This window comes from Acartia tonsa, chromosome 9, assembly GCF_053477335.1.
Source record: "Acartia tonsa isolate MP-2025a chromosome 9, ASM5347733v1, whole genome shotgun sequence".
NCBI lineage: Eukaryota > Metazoa > Arthropoda > Copepoda > Calanoida > Acartiidae > Acartia > Acartia tonsa.
This window is the reverse complement of record NC_137268.1, coordinates 5,488,035-5,515,108: the sequence shown is the minus strand read 5'-3', so window position 1 is coordinate 5,515,108 and position 27,074 is coordinate 5,488,035. Positions and strand designations below refer to the sequence as shown.

At 31.8% G+C, this 27,074-nt stretch overlaps 1 protein-coding gene across 3 annotated transcripts in view; it reads right to left on the bottom strand.

Annotated features, from left to right (window-relative positions):
- LOC145328072 (uncharacterized) overlaps nt 1-27,074 on the bottom strand; it is a 296,033-nt gene that overhangs the window by 32,979 nt on the left and 235,980 nt on the right. For all 3 annotated transcript variants that reach the window (XM_080171632.1, XM_080171635.1, XM_080171633.1), the window contains exons 11-20: nt 23,420-23,545; nt 22,505-22,612; nt 21,599-21,656; nt 21,148-21,206; nt 19,361-19,430; nt 18,786-18,840; nt 10,413-10,500; nt 4,523-4,603; nt 2,722-2,784; nt 767-801 (exon numbers count right to left, since the gene is read on the bottom strand). In XM_080171632.1, coding sequence (XP_080027758.1) covers nt 767-801; nt 2,722-2,784; nt 4,523-4,603; nt 10,413-10,500; nt 18,786-18,840; nt 19,361-19,430; nt 21,148-21,206; nt 21,599-21,656; nt 22,505-22,612; nt 23,420-23,545 — 743 coding nt within the window. The remainder of the gene's footprint in view (nt 1-766; nt 802-2,721; nt 2,785-4,522; nt 4,604-10,412; nt 10,501-18,785; nt 18,841-19,360; nt 19,431-21,147; nt 21,207-21,598; nt 21,657-22,504; nt 22,613-23,419; nt 23,546-27,074) is intronic.

The window sequence follows — 27,074 nt, the reverse complement described above, 5'->3', positions numbered from 1 at the left end:
TTATCTAATTTAGACAAGGAAAGCGACAAATATTCTACCAAAGCAAATTTTAGAGAAAAAAATGGCTAGACCGAAATGGGTCTTAAATAAAGTAAGCTTCTTATAGGTCCAGGGAAGGTATATAACTATTTTTTTGAGGGAAGTTACCGACAACCACCCATTATATATCCCCTCTGGAAAAACATCTCTTTTTACTTTTTAGTAGCAAAGCTACTCTATAATTCACTTTCTATCCGTATATGCGTAACACTATGAGGGAAATTTGATTTTCGCTTATGGATGTTGTCATCCTTGTTTATTTTAAATCTAAAAGGGAAAGTGCCCCTAAAGACATTTAGGGGCGTAGCCACTAGGTATTTAAAAATATAAATGTTATCTTAGTTGTTTCTTTGAAAAGATTAAAATATCCTGTTTTCTAAACAAATAAATATGACAGCAGGAATTAACATTTAGTTTAAAGTCCAAATATTTGATTAATAAAATCCATTGCACATTTTTAAGATTAAATTTTTGTTTTAATTTATATAATAGTTATTACTCGCATCGTATTATAGATAACTTTCCGCGGATATTAAAATTATAAATTATAAGATTAAAAGCCCGGGCCCTTGGCAACAAAACTGGTTTTGATTTTATGATTTTTATTCAATATTCGCGGAAAATTTCTGTAATAAGATGATATACAAGGTTTTTCAATATGACTGAGAACCGGTTCCAATCCAGCTGATATTAATCGGTTTCGAAGCCAAACTAGAAATATTTTTACCTGTCAAGTTGGATCTGGAACGTCCAGGCATCGTCCTGCAAAAAGAAACAAATTAAATATTATTTATGATTTTGGCTTTTCATTCAAAGTACCCTGTTGAACAATCTTAACCCCCCCCCCTGTTTTATATTGAAAACAGTTTGGGTATTTTTTTTACTGCTTTAGGTCAGGTTAGAATAGGTTTTATTTAATACTGGGTAGACCCATAGAGTTTGGGCATCGCAGGTATAGATCCCAGGGAAAATACCCCCCTTTTTATTTATTTTAGAGATAAGTATGGTTTTAGAGTACATGCGCTTATTGATTATACCACTGGCATCGATTGTTGAAAAAAATTTAAAAAACTTTTTAGTTTTAAAAGAACTCTTCTTAAAAAAAAAATAGTTGATTAATTGATTTACATGTAACCATTACGACATACATTCTAAGATGAACAAATCAATACATTTTGTCTTTCAAGTGATTATTCTATACATATGACATAGTGCACATGAAAACAAAAACAATATTTATTTTTAAAAACATTATCATTTATTATATATCATAATTATGTACTATTTATATAATAGTTTGTGCTTTGAGTAGACTTTAATTTTCATAAAATTGTTATTGTTTAAGCATGTTAAGGCGCTGACGGCTGCAGAATCGCCTCTAGCCTCTACTTATACATTTTTTGTTTAATCAAGAGAAAACAAATATACCAAGGTATTTTTTTATGTGAACCTAGTAAAAAAATAGCCAATGAGAGGCCACTATAAATTTTACTATTGGTCAATTACTGTGTATACTGGCCTCTCATTGGCCAATTTTTTTACGTCATAATCAGAGTCGGACACTTTTACTAGGTTCTTTTTATGTATTTTTGATTTTTATATTTAATCAAAAATTTTACCCCATCAATAACGCAATGGTTAAATTCATATAATTCACTTACTGAACCGGTTTTAATCCAATGGAAATGAATACAAAGCCGTGATGGACAGTTTTCCCCTGACAGTAAAATAAACAAAATTCAGATTTGTAGGCCCGGGTCAACAAAACAGGGATTAATGTCATAATTCTCATTGTATTACATTTGTGAAAGAATTTCCTTAATTCAAAACGATACTATAGCAAAGAATCAGTTTGAATCAAGCGGTTATGAATCGGATAGGAAAAAGGAATGTTTTTTATTTTTATGTTAAGGAGTAGTTTATCTAAAATCGTCAATTTTAAAATTGTATGATTAGTATTCCAAATAATGCATGGACAAAGAATCCTTACAAATACAAATGTTGCTGTCTTCAGATGCAAATTTTATCAACAAATATTATTATCAGTCAAAGGGTTTATGTAATGAGAAAACAAGGATGACAACATCCATAAAAGCGAAGCTCTGGAGCGGTAGGACACACGAACGTTAACTATTGTAGAGTATCAGAACTTAATGATTAGAATGTTAGTCTAAACAAAATTGTAAGTTTATTTGTTGCAGAACTGTTTAAATACAGGAGTGTTTTGGTCTTACTTTTAAAAACATGTTTTAAATGAATATTTTGATAAAGATTTTAGCGACTATAACAGGAATCACCAAACAAATTTCTAACTCGACAGATCAAATCTAGCATGTCATAATTAACTATAAAAGCTATCTGTTACGGAAGGACGGACGGACTTATCCTATTTATAGAAAAGATTCTATTTAAAAAAAAAACATAATAAAGTTATAAAACAAGGACAAAAACATATATTAGAGAATGACCAAAAAATCAGAAAAAAAGAAAATCACAAAATAGTGAAAAAAACAGCAATTTAAATACAGAAGAAACATATTATTAATTTCTTAATTCAAAAGTCTATAAAAAACCTATTTTTATTCATAAAGTTGCCTCGCAATTTAGGTCAAACAACATCGTTACAAGGTTTAAACTGGATAGGATTATTCTAACACGCTGAAATGAATTAAAAATATTAACCTGCTAGTTTCGAAACCATCCCCATAATCAAAAGATTGGCTGTTCAAAGCTGAGAATACATTCCTAAAAATTATATTTATCTTTATTTTACTCTGTCTGAAATTTAGGAAATCCAGATATTTTATTTCAGGGATCGGAAGCCGCGCGTAAGCCGCGTGTAAGCCTCAGTGAAATCGTCATTTTATCACTATAAAATTTAGCTGGATGTATAAAACTGTCTCTTTAGTAGACAATCCTTCTTTCAAAAATTTCTTTTTCTGCTCACAAGCAGGTTTAAAACTGAGGCTTATGCGCGACTGAGGCGCGGCTTCCGAACCCTGTTTTATTTAACAAGGATGACAACGTCCATAGGTAGCAAAGCACGAAAAAACATAGATTGACAAACATTAAGAATTGATCGAATTAAGCAGAGAAAATAAAAAATATATGATAATCATAATCAAAGCTGTTTGTCCTTTCATCTATGAACACAAAAAACCCTTAAGACGACGGGAACTTAAATTTTTATTTGAATAAAAAATTTTGAAAATTGAACCAAAAATCCCAAAGAAATTTTGAAATCTGTAAAATAAAAAGCACGAAAAAAATGGAACATAAATAACAAGGATATGTAGAAATCAGTAAAAAATAAAAGTGGTTAAAAAGCTGCTTCAAAGCAGCCGGACTGCTATGGATGTTATTTACTCAAGTATACCCATTAGGATATATAAGTTTGAAGGAATTTTAATGTTAGGGGGAGATTTGAAATCTGCATCAAATTTTAAGGATTTTTTATAAAATTCGTTTTTTGTATAATTCTTCATCTAAAAGCGGAAATACAATATAAGTTAATTAATTTTGACATCTGTGATCTGTGGATTGAAAACTATCTGCGCTCTGATTGGAGAAGCTTAAGTGTCGTACATCATTCAACCAATTAGAGCACAGGTAGTTTCTAATCCATTTATCCTATTGGTCAAAATTAATTAACTTAAATTGTATTTCCGCTTTTAGATAAAGAATCATACAAAAAACGAATTTTATAAAAAATCCTTAAAATTTGATGCAGATTTCAAATCTCCCCCTAACATTAAAATTCCTTCAAACTTATATATCCTAATACCCAATAATAATAGCAAAGCCGACAAGAAAAATCATCAGCCTAGCTTCAATAGCAGCAGAGTAAATCTCAATTCCCCCAAAGTGTTACTGACGGAGAGACATAGTGAATTATAGAGTACCTTCACTGTTAAAGAATCGAACAATAGAAAACAGACATTTCTTATTTTCATTTTTACATCTCTCTCTATGTGATTTAGTGCAATAGATTTCATTCAAGAAATAAATAAATTTATATGATAGATAGATGGATAAATGCATAGATAGATAGGTGTACGGATGAATGGATGGATTAATAGATAAATTTATGAATGTATAGATGGATGGATAAATGGGTGGATGGATAAATGGATGGATGGATAAATGGATGGCTAGATAGATAGATAGTCAAACAAATAGATTGATAGATAGATATACCTAGGCAGTGTACTAGAATCAGTAACATGTATAGCTCCTTGTTGTAAACATTATTCATCTATGTGTAGATAGATAAATAGATAGATATACCTAGGCAGTGTACTTGAATCAGTAACATGTATAGCTCCTTGTTGTAAACATTATTCATCTATTTGTAGATAGATAGATAGATAGATATACCTAGGCAGTGTACTAGAATCAGTAACATGTATAGCTCCTTGTTGTAAACATCCCTCACTTATGTGTAGATAGATAGATAGATAGATAAATAGATAGATAGATATACCTAGGCAGTGTACTTGAATCAGTAACATGTATAGCTCCTTGTTGTAAACATCCCTCATCTATGTGTAGACTTTTCATATTCCTAAAATTAAAAATAAAAGATTAAACTCTGATGACAACCATGGGTGTCCAATGGGTTTTTATTGAAGGGAAAAGGTAAAATTCGGATGCTGTGAGTATTGGTGCAAAAAATGGGGACAAATTTCAAATTGTTTTGGATAAAATAGCGCAATACATTTTTTACCCCCCAAAAAAATTAAAATGGGGTTAAAATTTTTAAGATGAAGGGGGGGGGGGAGATTTAACGTGCAAAAGGGCGGTTATCCTCTTGATATCCGTCTCGAAATTTAAATTGGGAAAGCCTGCATAACACTTTATTCACCAACTCAATAAATAAACCCCACCATTGAAAAACTATATACACGCCACTGGCACTTAACTTTACAAAAACATTATTTTAGACCTTAGTTTTTGATACTTTTATCCAATAACAAAATATTCAAACTATACTTTTAATTTAATTATGTATTCATTTGCAAAACATAAACAAACCTTTTCAAAAAGCCTAAAAAGTTAAGTTTTTGTCGTTTTTTTTTATACAAAACGTTTTTGTACATTTTTTATATAATTATACAAAAATTTTGATTTAAAATTGTACTTTATTTGAACTCATATTTAATATTAATGTTATTGATGAATAGAAATAGAAAATAAATTAGTATTCAATGTTCTTAATTGCTAGAAATATTATACATACTAATATTTCTCATTTTAAGTAATTTAAAAAAAAAATTTAAGTATGTATGTTTAGAATAAAAGCATTAGCGAAGACGCCCAGACTAAAAAAGCAGGGCATATTTTAAGTTCGAGGAGCAGAATGTTATTAAAAGGTAAAATAAATGTTTTTTTTTTAATTTGAGACATAAAGGTCAAATGGTCGTTATATATACATATCATTTAGTTTTGAAAAATAAAAGATTCACTTGCATTTGCCGGTTTTGATACCCAAATAGTGTCAAAAAGTGGCTTAAAACCACCCATATATGAATAGATAAAGTTCAAATCAAGGTCAACTCTGATATGAGACTTAATTAAGTGATCTAGGCCAGGTTTTAGGAAATCGGAGAGTGTTAGAAGCAGCTTATAGTGCCTAATAAAGAATGACGTCACGCAATACAAATTACAAATAAAATGCCAGTATACATTTTCTCGTATTCATTCGAATCCGGTGGATAGGAACCGGTTCTCATCCATACGAAAAAACTATGTCTAGCATCGTAATATATCCAGCTTTCTACGAATATAAAAATGTACAATCATAAGATTAAAACCAGTTTTTTAGCCGGTGCCTTCGGCACCTCGGGTCTAAAAAACTGGGTTTAATCTCATAAATGTACGTTCTATATCCGCGGAAACCTGTTTATAATACGATGCGAGAAATAACTATTACCATTGGTCAATTACAATGAAAAATGGCCTACCATTGGTCATTTGTATTGTATGACGTTATTATATTAGGCACTATAAGCTGCTTCAGAGATCTATTTTAATAAATTTTTCTTGTGGAAAGGGTTCCATAAAACTTTGAAACCTCTCGTTTTACCCCCCTCAAAATAAAAGTATTAGACGTCCATGAAGTGCCCTGAATTAGTTTGTCACTATTTGTATATTAGTTTGTCCATTATTTTATAATTGTATGCATTCTTAATATGCACATTATATTGCTCCTAGGGTAAAGTTAAATATATAAATGGATGTATATGACTTGGTATAGTTGAATTCTAGTATTTTTAAAATCTTATTTTTGTAAAAAAAATACTTTAAATTTTATTTCCACGGATTCTATACAATTAGGGCCACCAAATCAAACAATTATCATTAATCCATTTATGTATTCAGCTATTATCAACAATCTATTGTATCCTACATCTATTTATGTATCTAACTTCTCTATTGTATGTGTCTTTATGCAGGGAGGGAGAGACATTTGGCTGTTTATTACACTAGTTCCCCAAGTCTTTTAATTACGTTTCTTATTTGTTAGCCTAACAACCTTGGGGACTTATATTGAAATTTGATTGGTTGATTCATTAAGTTGTTTGTCTAAACGTTTTAAACTATAATTATAATCTACAGAGGGGATAATTTTGTATATCATTAATGGGGATAAACATAAATTTATTGTCCATTGTCTTATCCCCTTAGATCCCTGATATATAATGCACTCTGTTATATAGGTACTATGTATTCTGCAAGCATAGACTGCAGTTAGTTCATAAATGGGATACAGGCATAGGGCAATAGAATAGTTATTTCTCGCATCGTATTATAAACGGCTTTCCGCGGATATAGAATGTACAATTATAAGATTAAAACTAGTTCTTTTTAGCCCCGAGGTGACGAAGGCACCGGCTAAAAAAACTGGTTTTAATTTTATGATTATACATCATTTTTATATTCGTAGAAAGCTGGATATAATACGATGCTAGAAATAGTTTTTTCGTATGGATAAGAACCGGTTCCTATCCACCGGATTTGAATGAATACGAGAATAGTTATTAAGCATCGTATCATAAACGGCTTTCCGCGGATATAGAAAGTACAATTATGAGATTAAAACCAGTTTTTTTAGCCCCGAGGTGCCGAAGGCACGGGCTAAAAAAACTGGTTTTAATTTTATGATTGTACATCATTTTTATATTCGTAGAAAGCTGGATATAATACGATGCTAGACATAGTTTTTTCGTATGGATAAGAACTGGTTCCTATCCACCGGATTCGAATGAATACGAGAATAGTTATTTCTCGTATCGTATTATAAACGGCTTTCCGCTGATATAGAATGTACAATTATAAGATTAAAACTAGTTTTTTTAGCCCCGAAATGCCGAAGGCACGGGCTAAAAAACTATATAAAAACATTTCTATATTCGTAGAAAACTGGATATAATACGATGCTAGACATAGTTTTTTCGTATGGATGAGAACCGGTTCCTGTCCACCGGATTCGAATGAATACGAGAAAATTAATTAATCCTCCCCTATAATATACTTTTGAGTTGCGCCAAATCAAGGGCTAATTGAATTACAAGATAACTCAAGAATAAAACACTTTTTATCTATCTAAAAAAGATGTGTGTTTGTATGTCCAAAAAAATCTCGGAAATTGATGAATACATAAGTTTTATGCAAAACTTCAAATTTTCAGGCAGGGAGAAGGGAATACTGGACTAGGAATTAAATTGGTAAAAAAAACTTTAAGAACATGTTCTCTTATTCGTTGGCTTTGAAACTTTGGGGACTTTTCTTTAATCTTTATTTTACGGTGTTCATTAACTTATACATACCAGTTATATTAAAACCCTATATTCTACATATTAACTCTCTGCTTTACATCTCATTTGTATACATTTGTATTTTAGAATAAAGGAAAAATATAAAAAAGTAAAATGTTATTTACAACAAGGATGACAACATCCATAAAAGCGAAGCTCTGAAACGGTAAGACAAACGGACATTAACACTTGTATAATGTCAGAGCTGAAAAATCAGAATGCGAATGTATAAGAGTCAAAGCAAAATTGTAAGTAAATTTGTTGAAAAACTGCTTGATACAGAGTATTGATTATGGACATACTTACATTTTTAGGACTTGATTATAGAGTTGCTTCGCTTATAATATTGTACTTTGTTGTCCCAGGAATCAGTATACCAAAAATCAGACCAATCGGATAATTAGGTCACATACAAATTTGTTGTTAAAAATGTAAAAAATATCAACATGTTTAAATGGACGTACGGACATTCTGGTAATGATTATAGAGTTGCAACGCTTTCTAACTCGTACCTAACTATTACAGGAATCACCATGCAAAATTTGAAATCGATAGGACAATTCTAACATGCCTAAATTAACGAAAAAAGCTTTTTAAAAAAGTAAAAAAATCAACATGTTTAAAATGGACGTACGGACATTTTGGTAATGATTATAGAGTTGCTAAGCTTTCTAAATCGTACCTAACTACTACAGGAATCACCATGCAAAATTTGAAATCGATAGGACAATTCTAACATGTCTAAATTAACGAAAAAAGCTATCCGTGACGGACGGACGGACGTACGGACGGACCAACCCTAATTATAGAAAAGCTTCGCTTTTAAAAAAAGCAACATTTACGTTACTCTAATAAAACTTTAAGTTTTATTTTTTTTCTGTAGCCTAATATTTTACTACTACATCTTACTAATGGTATATCTATCTATCTCTATACCTGACATGAGCTTGAGTAAGATAGGTGGAGTCTCAATCTATCTATATATACATATATCTATCTATCTCTATACCTGACATGAGCTTGAGTAAGATAGGTGGAGTCTCAATCTATCTATATATACATATATCTATCTATCTCTATACCTGACATGAGCTTGAGTAAGATAGGTGGAGTCTCCCCCAGCCTCAAATAGTGTTGGAGTGAAGGGAGGTATCTATCTATCTAACTATCTATCTATCTATCTATCTATCTATCTATCTATCTATCTATCTATCTATCTATCTATCTATCTATCTATCTATCTATCTATCTATCTATCTATCTATCTATCTATCTATCTATCTATCTATCTATCTATCTATCTATCTATCTATCTATCTATCTATCTATCTATCTATCTATCTATCTATCTATCTATCTATCTATCTCTATACCTGACATGAGCTTGAGTATGATAGGTGGAGTCTCCCCCAGCCTCAAATGGTGTTGGGGTGAAGGGAGGTATCTTTCTATCTATCTATCTATCTATCTATCTATATATCTATATATCTATCTATTTATCTCAATACCTGACATGAGCTTGAGTAAGATAGGTGGAGTCTCCCCCAGCCTCAAATGGTGTTGGGGTAAGGGGAGGTATCTATATATCTAACTATCTATCTATCTATCTATCTATCTATCTATATATCTATCTATCTATCTCTATACCTGACATGAGCTTGAGTAAGATAGGTGGAGTCTCCCCCCGCCTCAAATGGTGTTAGGGTGATGGGAGGTATCTTTCTATCTATCTATCTATCTATCTACCTATCTATATATCTCTATACCTGACATGAGCTTGAGTAAGATAGGTGGAGTCTCCTCCAGCCTCAAATGGTGTTGGGGTGATGGGAGGTAACTATCTATCTATCTATCTATCTATCTATCTATCTATCTATCTATCTATCTATCTATCTATCTATCTATCTATCTATCTATCTATCTATCTATCTATCTATCTATCTATCTCTATACCTGACATGAGCTTGAGTATGATAGGTGGAGTCTCCCCCAGCCTCAAATGGTGTTGGGGTGAAGGGAGGTATCTTTCTATCTATCTATCTATCTATCTATCTATATATCTATATATCTATCTATTTATCTCAATACCTGACATGAGCTTGAGTAAGATAGGTGGAGTCTCCCCCAGCCTCAAATGGTGTTGGGGTAAGGGGAGGTATCTATATATCTAACTATCTATCTATCTATCTATCTATCTATCTATATATCTATCTATCTATCTCTATACCTGACATGAGCTTGAGTAAGATAGGTGGAGTCTCCCCCCGCCTCAAATGGTGTTAGGGTGATGGGAGGTATCTTTCTATCTATCTATCTATCTATCTACCTATCTATATATCTCTATACCTGACATGAGCTTGAGTAAGATAGGTGGAGTCTCCTCCAGCCTCAAATGGTGTTGGGATGATGGGAGGTAACTATCTATCTATCTATCTCTATACCTGACATGAGCTTAAGTAAGATAGGTGGAGTCTCCCCCAGCCTCAAATGGTGTTGGGGTGAATGGGGGTGTCTATCTATCTATCTATCTACCTATCTATCTATCTATCTCTATACCTGACATGAGCTTGAGTAAGATAGGTGGAGTCTCCCCCAGCCTCAAATGGTGTTGGGGTGAAGGGAGGCAAACCCGCAGAGCCCAATCCTAAATAAAACAAAATATATATATATATATATATATATTATTTAATGATCAGGGCTAAAGTAACCGTTTTTTTAAAATCCTTTTAATTAAAGTAATGTCTGAAGCTTAAGATCTTAATAACTACCAAACTATTTGAGTTCTCTTTTTAAGGTAAGCTGCACTTAGCTCATGTGATGGTTTTAGGCCATCAAATTTTCAGATAAAGGTCATTGGACGGCTTTAAGCTATTTTTTTCTAGATAATCTCTGCCCTTTCCTATACAGTGCTTCTTGATGCTATGGGCGTAACCACTCGTAATACAGAAAATAATAAGATGTCAAACTTATAGAATTAGTATTTTTTTCATGTCTTATTTTCTTTTCTGATTTCTAAATCCATTAAGTTAAAAGCAAATTTTGATTTATCATTATATGTATATCATAAATATTTCTATAAGAATAGTTAATTTTGGTATATAAGTGTAGTAGCTGCGCTACTGATAATGTGGTAATTCTTGTGTAACCTCTTAGAATTCACTAAGCATTGCAGCACAGAATTAAGTGCAGTGGTATAACTATACACAATGCTGTTATAACAATACAACAAAACAATAAAATTGTTTGACAATAGAAAAAAAACTATTTTATTGATGTAATCAAGTTTCTATGGGTTGGAGGGAAGCTTGAAATTTTAATGAATGGCTGTTCGGATATAGAATTAAAGTTAAATAATCTTATTTTATTATCTTAAAAATAGTTGCTTCACCCCTAGCCTCTGGGTAGGGCAAAGGAGATCAGGAAAATAGCCTAAAACCACTCAGAGACATTTATAAAGCTTTCTTTAAAGTAAAATGAATTTGACCATCAATTCTTGTGATCTTTAGCTTCAGACAAAACTAAACTTGTTTTGCAGTTTTGATGAAACATCTGGCTAAGTATATACAGTAAGCTAGTCAGAATATCACTAATTGCTCTATTCCTTAGCTAATTACTAGTTGCTGCGCCCCTAGCATCTTGGGGTTTGAAAACCCATACTTAAATATAATAATAGAGTAGGCTCCAACCATCTCAAGCTCTATGTAAAGCTACCCTAAAATGGAGAAGTCAATTAGTTCAATATTTATAGATATCTTACGCTACAGAAGAAAAAATCTTACTACTTTATACAATAGGTTATTATAAAAGCTAGGTATGAGTAGCTACTTTAGCTAAACTGATCAAATATAAAAGTCGTTATGACATAAATTGAAACAATTTGACTATTTTTTTGATTTACTGAAAAATACTAATAATATATTAGTATGCTTCAATTGACAATTTAATTATATAAATCTTTCCATTGCTATCAAATATTATCAAATACACAAGATAAAAAATATTCAGCAAAAATAGTACATAATTTTCAAATAAAGATCACTATCAATTGTGATATTTAATGTATATTATTTCTTCAGAACTAAAGATTAAAAGCTTAGCTAAAGAAAAATGTATCTTGCATATAAATATATTATAAAGAAATACCAACATACATATCACAAGTATTTGTTTAGAAATGCAGAGAAGAGAAAAAAAAGGAAAAAGCAATATCTTAGCCCATTAAAAGGATAGTCTTTAACTTTATTTTTAGACCATGGTAAAAATTTACAGCAGTGTAAAAATTTACTTTACTTGTAGTTATGGAAAAAATCTTATGGGTATCAGGCGCAACATTGGAAAGCTTAGCAATGCTAGTTTTCGAGATGATATAGAAAAATATTGTACTATTTATGGTTTAGAGTTAAGTTATTAAGTGTAAGGTAAGCAGAATATAAATCTTCTAATCATAAATTGATCAATTTTAATAACAAATATTAAATTTTAATTTCTTTCTAGAGTATGCTATTGTGCTTTTAGGATATCTAAAACGGCCGGAGAAGAGGACTATATTTGCGAAATAACATTATACTTGCGTGGTAGAAAATAGTCTGTTTTAAGGAATAGACTCCCCTATAAACAAAATTTCAAGTTTCTCCTTATTTTGTTAAAACAATTTGTGGTAAAATTAAAACCTCGGAGTTTCCCTTTGAAAAAGCAACATGACCTGAGGTTTTGTAGTGTATAAATGTAACCATTCATCAAGTGCAGCAACCTTATGTATGCCATTAACATTTACAGTTTTTAAGTAACTTTATGCAGGACATTAATAGTTTTACGCTAACATAATTAATGGTATATGCTATTGACATTAGGATATTTTAATGAAGCAGGAAATGATGTATTCAATTTATCGCCCATCGTCTTTTTCCTTCAGATCCATACATTTTTGCAAACCTTATCTTTAAAAAGATATTATAAATCTTTAAGCAACAAGATGTTTGTCTTGTCTGTTTATACTAAAGGATCTCGCTAACCGCTGAACCAATCCGGCTCTCCTTAAGAGGGTAGCTTCTATAGGTCCCAGAAAGGTTTATAACTATTTTGTGGGAGGGTACCACCACCCTCCCCAAAGAAATTGAAAAAGATAAAAAAGATTTAAAAACGCCGCCCTGCGAACATTTTTGTAATTAGCTAAAAACATAACTAACACCATCTATCGGCAAAAAAAATATTTTTGACAAATACCTAGCTGATTTTAAAATAGATTGAAAAGAAACAATTTTACGTGTCCGTTGAGGCCTCTAGGGGCGAAGCCTCTAATATGAAAATATAGAGAGAGTATACTTTCAAATTGCCTTTCATAATTCAAAGTAATTTTTTTAATGTAGGACCTCAATCAATTAGGAAATATTTAGCAATGTTAATGTTTTTGCTAGGTTATTAATTTGTTATATTTATTCCATTTATTGGGTTAATTATAATATAGAAAACAGTGTTATTTTTTTCATATTGCATTATTTTTTTATGTAGGTGAAGGATAAATAAGAAAATAATTACTTTTTCAGATTAATCCTAAATATATGTAATATACAGGGCCATTTTAGACCCGCGACCGTGGCTCAACACGTAGCGCATCCGCTCGTCGTCGGGAAGGTGATAGGTTCGAATCTCGGTCCAACACCGCGTCATAACTAAAGACGTTAAAAATGGTTCCTACTGCTGCTATGTCAGGTGCGCGACATAAATAGTTAGAGTAGGGGGAATGCCTTGGCCCAAAACAGGCGCAACTCACTACCATGCACAGTTAGGACTTCTCAGACAAAGGTCGTGCAATCAAAGGGTTGGTTGTCTGATGGCAAATGGACGCTTTACACCGCAATCATAGGGCTTAGGGCTGACATCCCTATCCCATATCCATAAGCCACATTGTTACAGAAACACTGACGAAATGTCAGCGGCCTATGCTCCCCCCTGTGGAGTGAAAAGGGCTTGTTACTGTTTTTACAGGGCCATTTTTGCCGCATTTTTAGTATGTATGATCAAAAAATACTTTTTTCTTCATCTAATATAAGACTTTTAGGTTATATGGATTTTATTTAATTTCTAGTATAGCTTCGAAACCGGTTAATATCCGCTAAAATGGACCGGTTTTCAGTCATGCTGAAAAATCATTTATAGCATCGTATTACAGACAATTTTTACGAGTATTAAAATAAAAATTATACCAGTTTTGTTAGCCCGGACTTTCGGCCACTCTGGGCTAACAAAAATGGTTTTAATCTTATCATTTTTCATTCTAATATCCTTGAAATCTGTCTATAATACGATTATTATTCTAAAATTGAGCCTCCAAGTGGAATTTTAAACTCAATCAACAATTTCCAATTCCTTAAAACAAAATATTATTGATGTTCATGGCTTTGATATTTATTAATAGCATTCCCAATCGACCAAAATCTTACAAAATCAAACATTAGGAATATATTTGCCTGTAAAAAGGCTCAACTTATTATCATGCACATGTAGGACTTCCAAAGAAGGATCGTGTATTCAAAGTGACAGTTGTTTGTTAGATGTAATTAACCTAAACCTCTAAAACCTAATGAAGACAATTACAGAAAATATTCCTTATGTATTTTTACTTATGGCAAGAAAATACCTAGGACCCTGTTTTCTCTACCTAGAAGTAAATTACAAACTTTTTTATAGTAAGAGAATAAAACTAGTAGAACCTTAAGGGATCTCAGGGGATAAGACATTGACCGATAATATAAAGTGCATCCAAATGATTATCTACAAAACTACCTCTTCTGTATATTATAATAAGTGGTTTTAGCGTTTGGAGACTTAACTTAATGAACCAACAAATCAAAGTTCAATAAAAGTCATCAAAGTTATTGACAAATAAGAAAACGGTATCTTAAGACTTTGGGGACTTTGTAATAAACAGCCGAATGTCCCCTCTCTCCTTGAGTAGAACAGAGTTGACACAGATTTATTGTTTATCAATTAACGCACAGATTTCAATAAAATAATGAAAATAACTAACTAGGGTTGGCAATCCAAATCCGGAATCCGTTATTTTAATAGCGGATTCGGATAGCTAAAATTAGCGTCTTGAGTTTTTTGTTCCGAAAATTGTATTTAATTTTTAACAAAGTCATTTTGGCCTCTGTAGGGTCTAGAAATAGGAGAAAAGCTAACGTGGAGATATAAAAAAACACAGCTTTAGATTCTTCCTAGTACCCGGTAAAATTTAATCCCTTAATTTATTTTTAAAAAGGCCTTTTAAAATATTGATAGAATCCGGAATAATCCTCGGACTAATCCGTTTTATTTTTGGGCAGATTTTTGTAAGAATCCGAATCCGGTCCAAAAATTGGACGAGTTGCCAACCCTATAGCTAACACATAGTTGCCCTGACAAATACCAAATAATAAAAAAGGAGAAAAGATTAATGTTTGACAAAAGCTATATTTCCAATTTAACAAGGAAAATTTGTCCAATTTTAGTGAAACAGTAACAAGATAAGAAAATAGTTTTTAGAGAAATATAACAGTTAAGTAGTATACAGGTAACATAATAGATGATTATATGAAAAATCTAACAACAATTATATATAAAACACAGAATATGACATTTTCATTAGATAGCTCATTTTATTCCGAGTTACAAATTTTATGATTTTTCTTTTTCTGTTCGTGGAAAATTGGCTGTAATACAGTGCTATAAATAATTCTTCAGTATGGCAGAGAACCGGTTCTAATCAAGCGGATATTAATCGGTTTCGAAGCCATACTGGAAAGGAAATTAAAGTCATTACTCCTATACTTAAAGAAAAAGAATAGATAAAGTTACAAACAAACATTCCATTATTAGTGAGTAGCTGCGCTGAAACCAATAGATGGATTAGGATAGAATGATAGAGAACGAGAGAGATATATAAAGAGAGAGAGAGAGAGAGAGAGAGAGAGAGAGAGAGAGAGAGAGAGAGAGAGAGAGAGAGAGAGAGAGAGAGAGAGAGAGAGAGAGAGAGATAAAGAGAGAGAGAGAGAGAGAGAGAGAGAGAGAGAGATATATATAAAGAGAGAGAGAGAGAGAGAGAGAGAGAGAGAGAGAGAGAGAGAGAGAGAGAGAAAGAGAGAGAGTGAGAGAGAGAAAGAGAGAGAGAAAGAGAGAGAGAAAGAGAGAGAGAAAGAGAAAGAGAGAGAGAAAGAGAGAGATAGAGATAGAGAAAACGAGTGATATATAAATAGAAAAGTGAGAGAATGAATGGATGTGAGGGTAATATTTTTATATTAGCTTCTCCAGGCAATTTACCTCTAATTGAAAGTGGAACAAAAATTATCTTTCGAAAAACGTATTTTTATGCCAATTTTAGGTTAGGTTCATATTCTATAATACATAGTAGAACGATGTCTGTCTGTTTGTTTGTTTGTCTGTCTGTCTGTTTGTTTGTAGCGAAGGATCTCGCTAACCGCTGAACCGATCGGGATCTCCTTTACTGGGTAGCTTCTCATAGGTCCCGGGAAGGTTTATAACTATTTTCTTGGGGGGGGGGGGGGGTGGTGGGACACGAAAAATTAGTTTGATGAAACCTCTTGGGGCAAAGCCCCTTGAGGCTAGGGGCGAGCCGCTAGTCTATTATATAAAGTAGTAAAGTTTTTTTTGTATGTAGCTTATGATTTCAAAAGCTTTAGAAGGCCCCTGAATGGTTTTAGGCTAGATAATTTTTATATCTGAGTTTGATTTTAGACTTTTCGTACCTCTACGAAAACATAGCTCCTAGATGTTAAGAGCGTAGTCGCTAATATTTTAGAAAGAAGAGCCTTCCAAAGATTTTGAAAAGAGGGTGGGGGAGATTCTTGATTCCACTCTTGATATATAGGGGAATATACCAACTTCAGTGCTCTATATTGAACATTTATAAACTAGAGAATTATCAGAACAAAATAAATTATGTCAACAATGAATAAATAAAGATAAGATGCATCAAAAGAAAACAAGTGGATTAATCCGAATCAGGAATAAGGTGTTACCAACAAGCGAAATAAATCTAAAATAATATTTAGGGGGCAGATGTAAAGGTTGTCAATTCTTCTATATGTTGACCCACAACGACAGCTTTCGTGATTTTTTTCCCGAATTAATTTCGTTGATGGTATAAGCTGGATTAAAATGAATGAACATATAGATTAAAAATATTTTTTTAATCTAAAACAAATTAATGGGTTTTGGAATTCAACTCCCCCCTCCTCAAGTGCCCCTAGAGGCCTTTAGGGGGCGAAGCTGCTAGTATAATATAAAGTAATATTGTCGTATCTCGTTATCTGATAGTTTGAATTATTATATTTTTCAGTAAAGTTTTAAGCTACTGCGACCTCTTCTAGGCTAGGGTCGAAGTAAATAGAAATATTTAAAGCGAGTAAAAAATTTGCAAGAAGAAGTCTCAAAATAAATTTTTGGGCCTAAAAATAGTTTAAAAATATCATTTGTAATGAACAGATAATTTATGTTAGGTAATTAATTTTAATATATGTATAAGCTAGGTAATGTTGAAAAATATTAAAATTTTCAATATTCTGCATGCTTACAGTAATGCAAGAATTCATTTTATTTTCTAAATAGATTGTAATATATTTCTTTAAGGGGTAAGTCTTATTTAAAGTAAAATAATAGAGGGGGTATGAGCTGTTTGTAACTCTGCCCATAGGGAGGGGACCCTGATCCTCATTTTGTGCTGGGTTTTTAAAATCAGTTAATAACATCGGAATTATAAACCTACACGAGTCTTTACAAAAGAACAGAATGCAATTTGCTAGCAGACAAAAAAGGGTCCCCAACACTAGGGCCAGGCAGTTAAGTTGTCTGGGTTACACATTTATAATTTTACATTTATTATCTTAAAGATAATTAGAATCAAACTGAAAACGATGTAAAACATATACTTATAACATGAGCAAGTTATAAAATGAAAAAGAATAGAATAGTGAAATGTGTGACATTTTAATTTCAAAATGTATTTTACATGCTTATAAAACAATTAATGCTACTTTGTTGTTCTGAAAATGCAGAAAGGGTAAGTCTTTTAAATTATTAAAGCAGACTGAAATTAAAAAACAATAAGGTCCCATTTTGACTAAAGTGTCCCAATTTGAGTTAATAAAGCACTTAATAGTTGATAAAATATAGTCCTAGTTTAATATAAAATGTCCCAATTTTGAATTATCTTACAGTATTTAATGTTAAAATATAATCAAGTAAGACAAAAATATGAAATCCAAAAGGAACAATTGGGATAATGCTCCTCAAAAAATATTTGGCCACCAATATTTCCACCAGTTAAAAATACAATTTTACAACTTACTGGAAAATTTTTATGGCAAATTTATTTTTGAGGTGCCTTATCCCTGTCCAAAGAAAACATATTTGTCTAAATGGATATAATATACGTGGATATTATGACAGGGGTAATTTTTTCTTCAATTTAAGTTGCTATTATATTTATCATTTATTGATCAATACAGTCCTCCAGTAGGAGGGGAGGGGATGGGGTAAAATGGGTTGTTAAGGGGTTAGCCAGACGGAAGGACACTTTTAAAAAGTACGGGAAAAAATGGTGCAATATCCACGTAATGTTATATCGATTTTGTCTAGGACCTGCAGTACTAGTGGTGGTAAAATCAGTCTTATTAGGATCATTAAAACAATCCATAATTGCTGAACCTCCTATGCACAGTAAAATAAAATGAGAATATGATCTTTTTAGAAAATTAATAAGAATTTATGTAATGATATACACATTAGTAAAATAAATTCTAAATCATATTTTCATTACCTTTTCTCAAAACAAAATCCCAAATATCTAACTTCATGTTTTAAAATTTTCAATTTTATTTCTATTGCTTTTTTGTCTACCTATTTAGATGTTTATCTATCTAGTTGACTCACCTGAAGGTCCCCGCCCAGAACCGTCAGTTTCAAACAGTTTCAAAATAGTGCGGTCCTGAAAAGCATAAAAGTTAAGTTTATACTACAAAAGTTTGTAAATGATTGGGGAACATAAAAAAAATGAATGATAAATGTCTATTATGTAGACTAAAGTTATTTGTAAAACTTTTAGACACTTTTAGTTTGAGTTTTTATTTAAAATCTTTGGGTACTAGTGTAATAAACAGCCCAATGTCTCTCCCTTAAAAGCAAGGCTTTGAGGTAATTCATCTGAATCCTAACTTCAGAGACTAAGGGCTACATACATTTATTTGTAAAGAAATCCAGAAAGAGAGAGGGGACATTGGGATGTTCATTACACTAGTCCCCAAAGTTTTGTAACAACTTATTGGACTTAAGTGAATTTCGATTGGTTGAATCATTAAATTGAGTGTCTTAATTAAATCTACAGAAGAAGTAATTTTGGTTATTATCACTGGGAATATACATCAATTTATTGGGAATTGCCTTATCCCTATAGATTCCTAATATGAATAAGAGTTATACGTCGCGTCGCTTTTAACAAATTAACTCACCTTAATTTCTGACAGGTTCTCCAATTCATAGAAAATATCCTTACTACTATCATGGATATAAATCTTCACTCTAAAACATAAAATTTTACTTTTAACAGGAATTTCAACTATGGCTCGGCAGCCGCGACTAGACCTCAAATTTAAGGTTGATTTGCCTGAGTACTACGCTGAGTACGGCCGACGCGCGGCTGCTGAGCCTTCATTTTAAAACCAAACTCAGTATTAATAAATTAATTATAGCGAAATATTTTTTTGTTTTCTTTTTAGAAAGATTTGTATAACTACAGAAAATTTATTTAGTACACTACTTTAGGGGAGAGTTGGCTTTAAAAAAATGACTTAAGCATTGCGATGGTTCAAGGCTATTTGAATGCCCTTTACTTAACCTTGAAATATCAACCCAAAATACTAGGGGCGCATCCGTTAGTAGTTAATATTGATATATCATTTCGACATTTAGCATGTATTGTATATATTTCTACGGTTGGTCTTACTTAGAACTGCATAAGACCAACTATGCTCCAAAAATATATCTTCTAACCAGTGTTTCGGAGCCGGAGCAGGAGCCGGAAGCCGTGGAGCCGCCATATTTTGCTGAAGCCGGAGCCGTAATTTTAAAAAACGGCTCCGGCTCCGGACTAGATAAATAAAGAGATTTTTTATAAATTATAATTTGGTAACTCTGTTTTGTCATGTGCAAATGCCCTTTTTAAGTTTTTCAAGTTCATTTTTATCAAAAATTGAACTTTTAAAACCTTCAAATGTCAAAAATAAAAAAATATTTTTTATAGGGGAAAAAATATGTCGAGTTTTTCTTGATTTTAGGTCGGAGCCGGAGCTGGAGCCAGAGCCAGAGCCGCACCAAAATCAAACGGCTCCGAAACGCTGCTTCTAACCTTTAAAATGTCGAAAACATAATTTAAAAGGAAGGGTTATCCATTACAGTAGAACTTTAGTATCAAATTATCCTTATTAGATTGATTTATTTGGTATCCAAGAAAGGATTTAACAACAGAAAATTTATAAAAAAAAAATAAAAATTAAATTGAAAAATATTGTATTTTTTTACTTTCAATAAAAGTGTTTTCGATTTAATTTATTATCATATTGTTTTTTAAATGCTAAATTAATAAGGCTAAACAAACAATAATAAAATTTACTTTGGTGATAAGATAATTAATTTATAATGTTGACTTTTGAAAATTAAATTATTGCACAGTAATCATTAATTAATTTATTTATTGTTGTTATATTTTAGAATATATTTATCGCATAGTATTAAAGACAGCTTTCCGCGGATAATGAAATAAAAAAATATGATAATAACTTGGTTTTGTTAACCAATTAGGGAAATACTCCCGGGTTAACAAAATTGTTATTAAATATTTTTAAAAATATTCGTGGCAAATTATCTGCAATACGATGTTATACATGATTTTTCAGTATAGCTGAGAACCGGATCTAATCCAGCGGATAATAATTGGGTTCGAAGCTTAACTGGAATATATATTTTATTCAATCCTTGTTCTAATTGTAGATAAAAGTAATAGGATGTCTAAATGTCTGTTTATAGCGTAGGATTTCGTTAACCACTGAACCGTTATGGTTGTGGAAGTGTACCCTCAACTTTCAACTATAAAGAAAATGTAAACAAAATTGGGTTTGGGTCACTTTTCAGGGACGATTTTAGTGAGGTACCTAATTGGTTAAGCGGTCAGCAAGATCCTTCGCAACAGACAGACAGACTTCCTGTTACTGTTTTATACTTTTATATGAGCATTACTAACCTCGGTGAATCTAAGTACTCCATAGTCAACGCTTTCCCAAAAGAACGTACAAATAAGGCCTAAAACAATTTAAAATAGAAAGAAAAAGAATTATAGTAGAAAGAGATAGATAGATAGAGTAATAACATATATGGCGGTTTATCTCAAAGTGCCCAGCGAGCACAGATCACCCACCCATTATTTTTTGGTTTGTGTTTTAACTTAGGTAAGGTTAGGTTGCATTAAGTATAGTGTTAGGGCTCCGAAGGGATTGGACATAAAGAAGGAAAACTTTATATTCAAGCAATCTAAAATTTTTAAGGGGGGGGGGGGTCGAGGTCTGTAGTCACATGCAGGGAAAGCACATTACAAACTTTCTTGCAGTATACGGACTTGTTCAAATTATAGAGAATTTTTAAAGTAAAAGAAGAACAATTAAATTCATTATTATAAGAATAGTAATTTGCATTACCTTAACTGTGTCTATAACTGTTATTTCATTTGGAAGCAAAGCTCTTTTTGTTTCTCCCCTAAAATTAATTATTTCAAAATGAATTAAAAATATATTTTTTGTTGTGAAGCTACACTTTAACTCCAACTCGGCTGCTCAAGAGATAGACGGCTAATTATTTTGTTTTAATTCTCTTTTAGACAAAGAGAAATTGAACGAGAAAAAAATATTTAATAAGCTTCTTTAAATCCTTGTGTAGTTTCCCCTGGCCAACAATCAGTTTTTATTTGTCAATCTATCCTTTCTAACTGTGATTTTAAAAATGAATGTTATCTAGTATTTGAACTTTTTCAATTTCGTGGTAAGATTTCTCTTTACAATGGGGTATTCCTATCCAGTTTTTTATGTTCATTTTTATGCTAAAATGTGGTTTAATTTTGGTTTTTAATTTTCATTTATTTCTCCGAAGTAGTCATTTATTCCCCCGAGGTAATTATGCTTTCTTTTAGTAATAAATAAAAATTCTAAAATCTTCAAAAAAAAAAAATTTAAAATCATCAAAAAAAAATTCAAAAATCTTCTAACAATATTTTCTCAGATTTTCATACAAATATGACTGTATAGACATGGGAACTTCAGTCGTGCGAGGCTTGTGGTGCAGAACTGAGATTCTGTTCAACGGTTGCCATGCTCAGGGAAAAAATGACTACCTCATCCTCGGGGATAAAAATGATACCAGGGAAAACAATGATACCTCAGGGAAAAAAATGACTGCCTCGGGGAGAAAAAAAGAATATTTACATCCACTATTTAAGGGGTCGTTTATGTGAGAATGCACATTTACTCCATAACTCACTTTTTTAGTCTATCCGACTTTTGACAACGCCAAGTATACATATGTTTATCTCCCTTTCTTTCTATGTATACCTGTAAACTAGAAATACAAGCCCCAGCGGCCTCTCCAGAGTTTTGGAAGGGGTTCGAACCACGGGTAGCAGGGCCTTGGGTTTAGTCTTCCGTCTGAAATCACCACATCTAAATTTAGTCAAAACAAATTAGTAGTTTAAGTGTTGGGGTAGAAGAGACTATTTATAGTAAGTTAAATTCAAAGTTTTCTCTATTTCAAAGTCATAATTTTAACAAATCTCTGTAAATATTTTTTTCTAATTATTATTTTTTTAATTTTTTTTATTTTTCTTATTAAATATATTATTCTTTCCTTTATGATCGTATTTTCTACTTGTGACTAAGCCTCTAAAGGCTTCTAGGGACACTTGAGATGGGGGAGGCCCAACTTTCAATTTTATTTTCAGAAATTAATCTTTTTAGGGGTTCATTTTTTTTTCCAGACAATTTCCTCTGGCGGGGTTGTTTTACTCCCAGAACTGTAAAGGAGAAACATATTGGTTGAGTGGTTAGCGAGATCCTTCAAAACATACATACATACATACATACACACACACACACACACACACACACACACACACACAATAACATTATGTTACTTTTATATAAGGATACTAGCAGCTTCGAACCTAGCCTCTAGGGGCTTTGCCCAAAAAGTTAATTTAAAAAAATGATGACCACCACATTTTAAATTTTAAATTAACTTCCTAAAAAAACTGTTCCATCCCCCCCAAAAATAGTCTAAAACTACTACAGGACCAGTAGGTATATTCCCTGAAGAGTAGAATACAATCGGTTCAGTGGTTGCCAAGATCTTAAGGGACAGGCAGACGGACGGACTGACATCAAGCTACTTTGTATAATAGATAAAGTCAAGATATGGATACGTGTCAGTGGTATAAGCATTACCGACCGATAGACCGACCATAAAATTACCTCGTACTGGAAGTTTCTGCCTCCGACATGATACCAGGGTCATCATCCATCAAGCTGGAGTGAGGGGACATCATTGTAAGCTGACCTGCTCGTCCCAGCGACAACGTCTGGCTTATGGGTCTTAACCTAAACATAAATCCTTATAATAAAGTAGCGGGATCTTTGTCTGTCTGTACCAAAAGATCTCGTTAACCACTCCTTTACATGGTAGCTTCTTATAGGTCCTGGGAAGGTTTATAACTTTTTTGGAGGAGGGTACCAATACCCTCCCAAGAAAAATCACCAAAATAGGGGCCGCTAGGCACTGCCAGCGTAGAGACATGAATAAAGCAGCAAATCTTAACATAGACAAATTATTTCTCAACTTAGATATTTTAAAAGAAAATATTTTAAGTTCAATTAGATACCTCTAGGGGCGTTGCCGCTAGTAGAATATATGTATAAATTAATAGATAAAAAGATAGAATAGAAAAAAATAGTCAGAAAAATAAATTTATGTTTAGGCATATCTTAAATTCTAATACAAATCTGATTATTTCAGTAAATACGGAACAAATTATTCAGACAAATTGACATCTTTGCCAGGTTGAGGCAGTCAAGTGTTTATTTTTTTCTGTTGGTTAAAGAAAGAATGGTATTCTATACACTGCACTTGAGAACAACTATGTATCTATTATATTATCTCTATTCTTTACTATATTGTAAAGGTACTTGAATAAAATTATTCCCACCCTCTTGAGAACAACTATGTATCTATTATATTATCTCTATTCTTTACTATATTGTAAAGGTACTTGAATAAAATTATTCCCACCCTCTTGAGAACAACTATGTATCTATTATATTATCTCTATTCTTTACTATATTGTAAAGGTACTTGAATAAATTTATTCACACCCCTCTTGAGAACACTTATGTATCTATTATATTATCTCTATTCTTTACTATATGTAAAGGTACTTGAATAAAATTATTCACACCCCTCTTGAGAACAACTATGTATCTATTATATTATCTCTATTCTTTACTATATGTAAAGGTACTTGAATAAAATTATTCACACCCCTCTTGAGAACAACTATGTATCTATTATATTATCTCTATTCTTTACTATATGTAAAGGTACTTGAATAAAATTGTGCACATTTAATTTGCACTTTGTAGCATATGCTACTCTAATAAAGTTTTCAAAGAATTCAACAGATTTTAAAATTATAAAATGCTAAAATTGATGAAATGTAATTCATAAGAATATCTATTAAATATTTTCAAATTTTAGAGGATGTTACTTATTGAAATTAAAATGTAGGTTTGTATTTTTTAGACAGTATTTAGTATTATAGACAGCTTTCAGCGGATTAAAATGAAAAATTATAAGATTAAAACTAGTTTTGTATGCCCCGAGGGGTCCGAAGGTTCAAGCTAACAAAACTGGTAATAATTTTATGATATTCCTAGAAAAATGTCTGTATTGAGATGCTATACATGATTTTTCAATATGGTGATACTAGAATACTATTTCTTTTGGTTGTTTTAAATGGTGAACACATTTGATGGTACACTGCACTTTGCACATCATAACCAGATATTCAAAACCATGGGCAACTAATATTCTTCACCACAAGACAGGGTTACCAAATTATGATAGATAGACAGGGTTGCCAAGAAAAAAATATTCTTTGCCACAAGACAGGGTTACCAAATTATGTTAGAGAGAAGGGTTGTCAAGGAACTAATATTCTTCACCACCACAAGACAGGGTTACCAAATTATGTTAGAGAGAAGGGTTGTCAAGAAACTAATATTCTTCACCACCACAAGACAGGGTTACCAAATTAAGTTAAAGAGAAGGGTTGCCAAGGAATTAGTATTCTTCACCCCAAGACATGGTACCAACTTATGTTAGAGAGACAGGGTTGCCAAGCAACTAATATTCTTCACCACAAGAAAGGATTACCAAATTATGTTAGAGATACAGGGTTGCCATAGAACCAAAACCATGGGTAACTAAGATTCTTCATCACAAGACAGGGTTACCAAATTACGTTAAAAAGACAGGATTGCCAAGAAAAAAGTCTTTAGCAACTAAAATCATTTTAAAGGCCTAAGTTGTCAACAAAATATAGTTATTTCATGTTATTTTATTTACTTGTCCTAATTATTTACAAAAAAAATGTACATTGATATTACAAAATAAAGTTCTCAAATAAACCAATAAGCAAGCGCAGAAACAGAGTTATCAAACTAAATAATCAAAGAAAACTTTAAAAAATTGACATCTAGAATAAACAAATCAATAGGTAGTTAAATTAGTAAAGAAAGCATTATGGCATATTTATTGTAATCATAGATAAGAAACAGAAATCAAAAATGCCTTTAGCAAAAGAAACAAATTTTCAAGGTTTCATAAACTTTATAAATCTATTGATATTATGAATTAGTTATCTAGCCAATTAAAATGAATATAGAAGATAGGTGAATATTATAACAGGGAAAAAATTTTCGTCAATTTAGATTGCTAACATGGAACTCGTTTATTTGTCATTTCGTTCTCCGGTAGGAGGGGAGGGTTTTGGGTATAGATGGTGGTATTTTTAATTTCAGTCCTCTGCGAGTTTTACTTTATTAAAGAACATAAATAACTGGTGCAACATCCAAGTAATAATATATCCATTTAAATAAAGCCATCCTAACATTGAAACTATCTTTGCATATCTGAATTCAAGAATTTCTATGAAGTCCTGCTATTATATAAAACTTTACTCTGAATATAAACCTTTATTGATATATTTGATTAGTTTTGATATTAGACCAATTGATATAATAAAATAACTTTTAAATGATTTTTTTTTAATGACTTTTAATAGAGATGTTTCTCTTAAAATATTACACCTTGTCGTCGTAGTAATTATTGTTCCAAAAATCATAGGAATAGGATAATTATATCATACAAAAATGGGTTGTCAAAAGTTTTAAAAAATCAACATGATGTACGTACGGCCTTTCCGGTAACAATTATAGAGTTGCATCGCTTAATAAACAGTAAATAATCATCTTCCATAGTTTGAAATGGATAGGAGTAGGACAGATCCTAATAATAGAATAGTTATTTCTCGCATCGTATTATGAACGGCTTTCCGCGGATATAGAATGTACGATTATAAGATAAAAAACACTGGTTTCAATCTTATGATTGTACATTTTTATATTCATAGAAAGCTGGATATAATTCGGTGCTAGACATAGTTTTTTTCGTATGGATGAGAACCGGTTCCTATCCACCGGATTCGAATGAATACGAGAAAAGCTTTTAAAAATGTGACACTCAAAACTGTATTCTCTATTTTACTGTCACCACTTTATCCCAGGGTACTAATGGGATAAAACAATGGAAAATCCCCAATGATGATACAGAAAACTATCCCTTGAGTTGAATACAATTAGTGGTTGAAACGTATGAACAGTCAACTTAATAAACAACTTATAAAACTTTAGGGACTAGAGTAATAAACAGTCCAATGTCCCTTTCCTTCCTGAATTTATCCACATATTTCTCATCTGTTTCACCTATTGAAAACTATTTTCTCACACGGAGGGGGGAACAATGGGATGTTTATTACACTAGTCCCCAAAGTTTTGTATCTGCGTATTCTTA